This window comes from Nicotiana sylvestris, chromosome 7 (assembly GCF_000393655.2).
Source record: "Nicotiana sylvestris chromosome 7, ASM39365v2, whole genome shotgun sequence".
Lineage (NCBI taxonomy): Eukaryota > Viridiplantae > Streptophyta > Magnoliopsida > Solanales > Solanaceae > Nicotiana > Nicotiana sylvestris.
The window spans coordinates 124,733,356-124,737,425 of NC_091063.1; the positions used below are offsets into that span (position 1 = coordinate 124,733,356).

At 42.1% G+C, this 4,070-nt stretch overlaps 1 protein-coding gene across 1 annotated transcript; it reads right to left on the reverse strand.

Annotated features, from left to right (window-relative positions):
* Positions 1-2,279: 2,279 nt before the first annotated feature.
* LOC138873731 (uncharacterized) lies at positions 2,280-3,622 on the reverse strand. Its single transcript, XM_070152208.1, has 3 exons — positions 3,527-3,622; positions 2,832-3,191; positions 2,280-2,771 (listed from the first exon to the last, which is right to left on the reverse strand). Exons 1-3 carry the CDS (start codon positions 3,620-3,622, stop codon positions 2,280-2,282), a joined length of 948 nt encoding a protein of 315 aa, XP_070008309.1.
* Positions 3,623-4,070: the final 448 nt, after the last annotated feature.

Genomic DNA, 4,070 nt, shown 5'->3' on the forward strand with positions numbered 1-4,070 from the left:
AGATAGAGACAGAGCTTAGTCTCACGCAAGATGTGGCATATAGCTTAGTCCCCTGCAAATAAAAGGCAGAGCTTAGCCTTATGCAAATATGAAAGTAGGGCTTATCCTCATGCAAGATTCGGGACAGTGCTTAGTCCTATGAAAATGAAAGGCAGAGCTTAGTCTTATGCAAATATGGAGGCAGGGCATAGCCTCATACAAGATGGAGATAGAGCTTAGTCTCATGCAGGATGCGGGACAGGGCTTAGTCCCATACTAATGCAAGGCAACACCTAGCCTTATGGAAATATGGGGGCAGGGCTTAGCCTCATGCAAGATTTGGGATAGGGCGTAGTCCCATACAAATGAAAGGTAGAGCTTAGCCTTATGCAAATATGGAGGAAGGGCTTTGCCTCATGCAAGATTTGGGACATGGTTTAGTCCCATGTAAATGAAAGGCAGAGCTTATCCTTATGCAAATATGGAGGCAGGGCTTAGCCTCATGCAAGATTCGGGACAGGGCTTAGTCCTATGCAAGTGAAAGGCAGAGCTTAGCCTTATACAAATATGGAGGCAAGGCTTAGCCTCATGCCATATGGAGACAGAGCTTAGTCTTATGCAGGATACATGATAGGGCTTGGTCCCATGCAAATGGAAGGCAGAGCTTAGCCTTATGTAAATATGGAGGTATGTCTTAGCCTCATGCAAGGTGCGGGACAGGGCTTAGTCCCATGCAAAGAACAAATAGCAAATAAGGGTAGAATGTTTCTTAGTTGGAGTTCTGTTCGGTGTCTGCTGGCCCGATTGATACTAATTTTGCTGCATGTATATATTTGTGAATGCTACTGTTACATCAGATGTGCCTGCACTCAAAGAAAAATTGTAAGTTTCGTAAAGGGAGGTTGGTTCGTGCCTTTTTTCTGCTATCTCTTCTCCTCCAGGAGGCCTTGTTTGAGTTCCCTGGGTAACACTTGGTTGTTATAGAGTTTTCGAAAATATGCAATTATTGGTGAAAATAGAGTTATTTTAGAAAACATACTGAAATGTTACGTAATTTTGGATGAACTAGTGACTGTAACACATTTTAGAGACATTGCAGCTTTCTTGTGTTAGAATTTTAAGAGTTTGGTAGATGATCCTTCGGCCATTTGCGAGTGACAACTCTTGTTGAACCTTCTTCAGAATTTTGAGAATCCTTCTCAAAATTCTACCCCAGTTATGGTTCTGGGGGGGGAATGAAAATTTTATTATGATATGACCGAACCCACAGGGCTGCCTACGTATCCCCTCTTAAATGAGAATCAGATCTAGCGTAGTTCAATTACATCAGATGAAGAAATGTAAGTAGTCTAAACATAGTATCTCTTGACTGCGTCTGAATTGATTGGTTTTGGCCAGATTTCTCCATCCAATTTAGCAAGTATGAGCGCTCCTCCTGTTAGCACCCTATGAACCATGTAAGGACCCTACCAGTTGGGAGAGAATTTCCCTTTGGCTTCATCTTGATGTGGGAAGATTTTCTTCAGTATCAACTGTCCTTGTGCAAACTGCCTTGGTTTGACCCTCTTGTTGAAAGCTCTGGACATTTTGTTCTAATAAAGCTGACTGTGATATATTTCGTTCATTAATTTTCCATCTATAAGGGCCAACTGTTCATAGCGGCTCCTTATCCATTCTGCATCACTGAGTTCGGTTTCCTGTATAATTCTTAAAGAAGGAATCACTACCTTTGCTGGGATGAGAGCTTTGGTACCATAAACCAGTAAGTAGGGAGTTGCCCAAGTTGATGTACGGACTGTAGTGTGGTACCCTAATAGGGCAAAGGGTAACTTCATGTGCCATTATTTATGATTTCTACGATCTTCCTTAGCATCTTCTTGATAATCTTTTTGGCAGCTTCTACGGCTCCGTTCATCTGAGGTCTGTACGCTATGGAGTTTTTGTGCTTGATTTTGAAAGTTTCACACATGGCTTTCATCAGATCACTATTGAGATTGGCGGCATCATTAGTGACAATGGACTCGGGAACTTCGAATCGACAAACAATACGATCCTTGACAAAATCTGCGATGACTTTTTTGGTTATAACTTTGTAGGATGCAGCCTCCAACTATTTTTGTGAAGTAGTCAATGGTTACTAGAATAAATCTGTGCCCGTTTGAAGTAGTGGGCTCGATCGGACCGATGATATCCATTCCCCAGCGGCGAATGGCCAAGGTGAGCTTGTTGCATTGAGCTCATTTGGCGGCACTTTTATCATATTGGCATGCACTTGACATTGGTAGCATTTTCGAAACATACTAGACGCAATCTGTCTCCATAGTCATCCAAAAGTAACTGGCCCTATGTATCTTCTTGGCCAAGACAAAACCATTCATATGCGGGTCGCAGGTCCCAGCATGTATCTCCTCAAGTAGCTTAGAAGCCTCTTTTGCGTTAACACATCTTAGCAATCCCCAATTAGGAGTTCTTCTGTACAAGTTTCCCCCGCTGCGGAAGAAGTGATTGCACAATCTCCAAAGTGTGCGTTTCTGAGTATGGTTCGCATGCTCCGGATATTCTCCTTTTGCCAAATATTCTTTGATATCGTGAAACCAAGGCTTCCCGTCTATTTCCTCTTCAATATGGGTACAATATGCTAACTGATTATGAATTCTCACTGGGATGGGATCAATGAAATTCTTGTCTGTATACTGTATCATGGATGACAAAGTGGACAATGCATCAACAAACTCATTCTGAACTCTAGGAACATGCCGAAACTCTATCTTCGTGAACCTCTTTCTCAATTCCTGTACATGGTGCAGATATGGCAATATCTTGGAATTCTTGGTGACCCACTCTCCTTGTACCTTGTGCACAAGCAAATCTGAATCACCGATTACCAGCAGCTCCTGAATATTCATGTTGATTGCCATGTTGAGCACTAGTATGCATGATTCATACTCTGCCATGTTGTTGGTGCAAGGAAATTTGAGTTTAGCATATACCGGATAATGTTGGCCAGTTTCCGAGACCAAGACAGCTCCAATGCCCACTTCTTTGAAATTAGCAGCTCTATCAAAGAACATCCTCCAACCGTCGTATTCTTCAGTAATGTTCTCTCCGATGAATGACACTTCTTCATCAGGAAAATACGTTTTCAAGTGTTCATATTTTCCTCCCACGGGATTTTTAGCAAGATGGTCTGCCAATTCTTGTCCTTTGACCGCCTATTGAGTTGCATAGACGATATCGAACTCACTTAACAGTATCTACCGCTTGGCTAACTTCCCAGTCGGCATGGGCTTCTGAAATATGTACTATAGAGGGTCCATATTGGATATAAGGTATGTGGTGTAAGCACATAAGTAATGCCTCAATTTCTGAGTTGTCCAGGTCAAAGCACAGCAAGTGTATTCCAGTAGAGAGTATCGTGTTTCATAAGGTGTGATTTTCTTACTCAGGTAGTATATGGCTTGCCATTTTCTCCCTATCTCGTCATGTTGTCCCAGAACACATCCGAAGGCTCCATCTAATACAGAAAGATAGAGTAGCAAAGGTCTACCTGGCTCTGGCGAGACCAAGACCTGTGGTGTGGACAGGTACTCCTTGATTTTGTCGAAAGCTTTCTAACAATCTTCGGTCCAGCTTGTTTCGGCATCTTTCTTCAACATCTTTGAAGATGGGTTCACATATAATTGTGGACTGCGCTATGAAGCGACTGATATTTTCTAGGAAGCTCATCGCTTACTTTTTGCTCCTAAGTGGTGGTAAATCTTGAATAGCCTTAACTTTGGATAGGCCCAATTCGATTTCCTGACGACTGACAATAAATCACAACAACTTTCCTGCGGGAACCCCGAATGCACATTTTGCAGGGTCAATTTTAAGTTGTACCTCCTTAACCTGTCAAAGAACTTTTTTAAGTCTGCTATGTGATCTGCGAACCTCTTAGATTTGATAATGACATCGTACACATACATAACCTCTATTTCTTTGTGTATTATATTATGGAAGAAGGTTGTCATGGCTCTCATGTAAGTAGCCCCAGCATTCTTTAGACCGAATAGCATCATCTTGTAGTAGTATACCCCCATGGTGTAATAAAA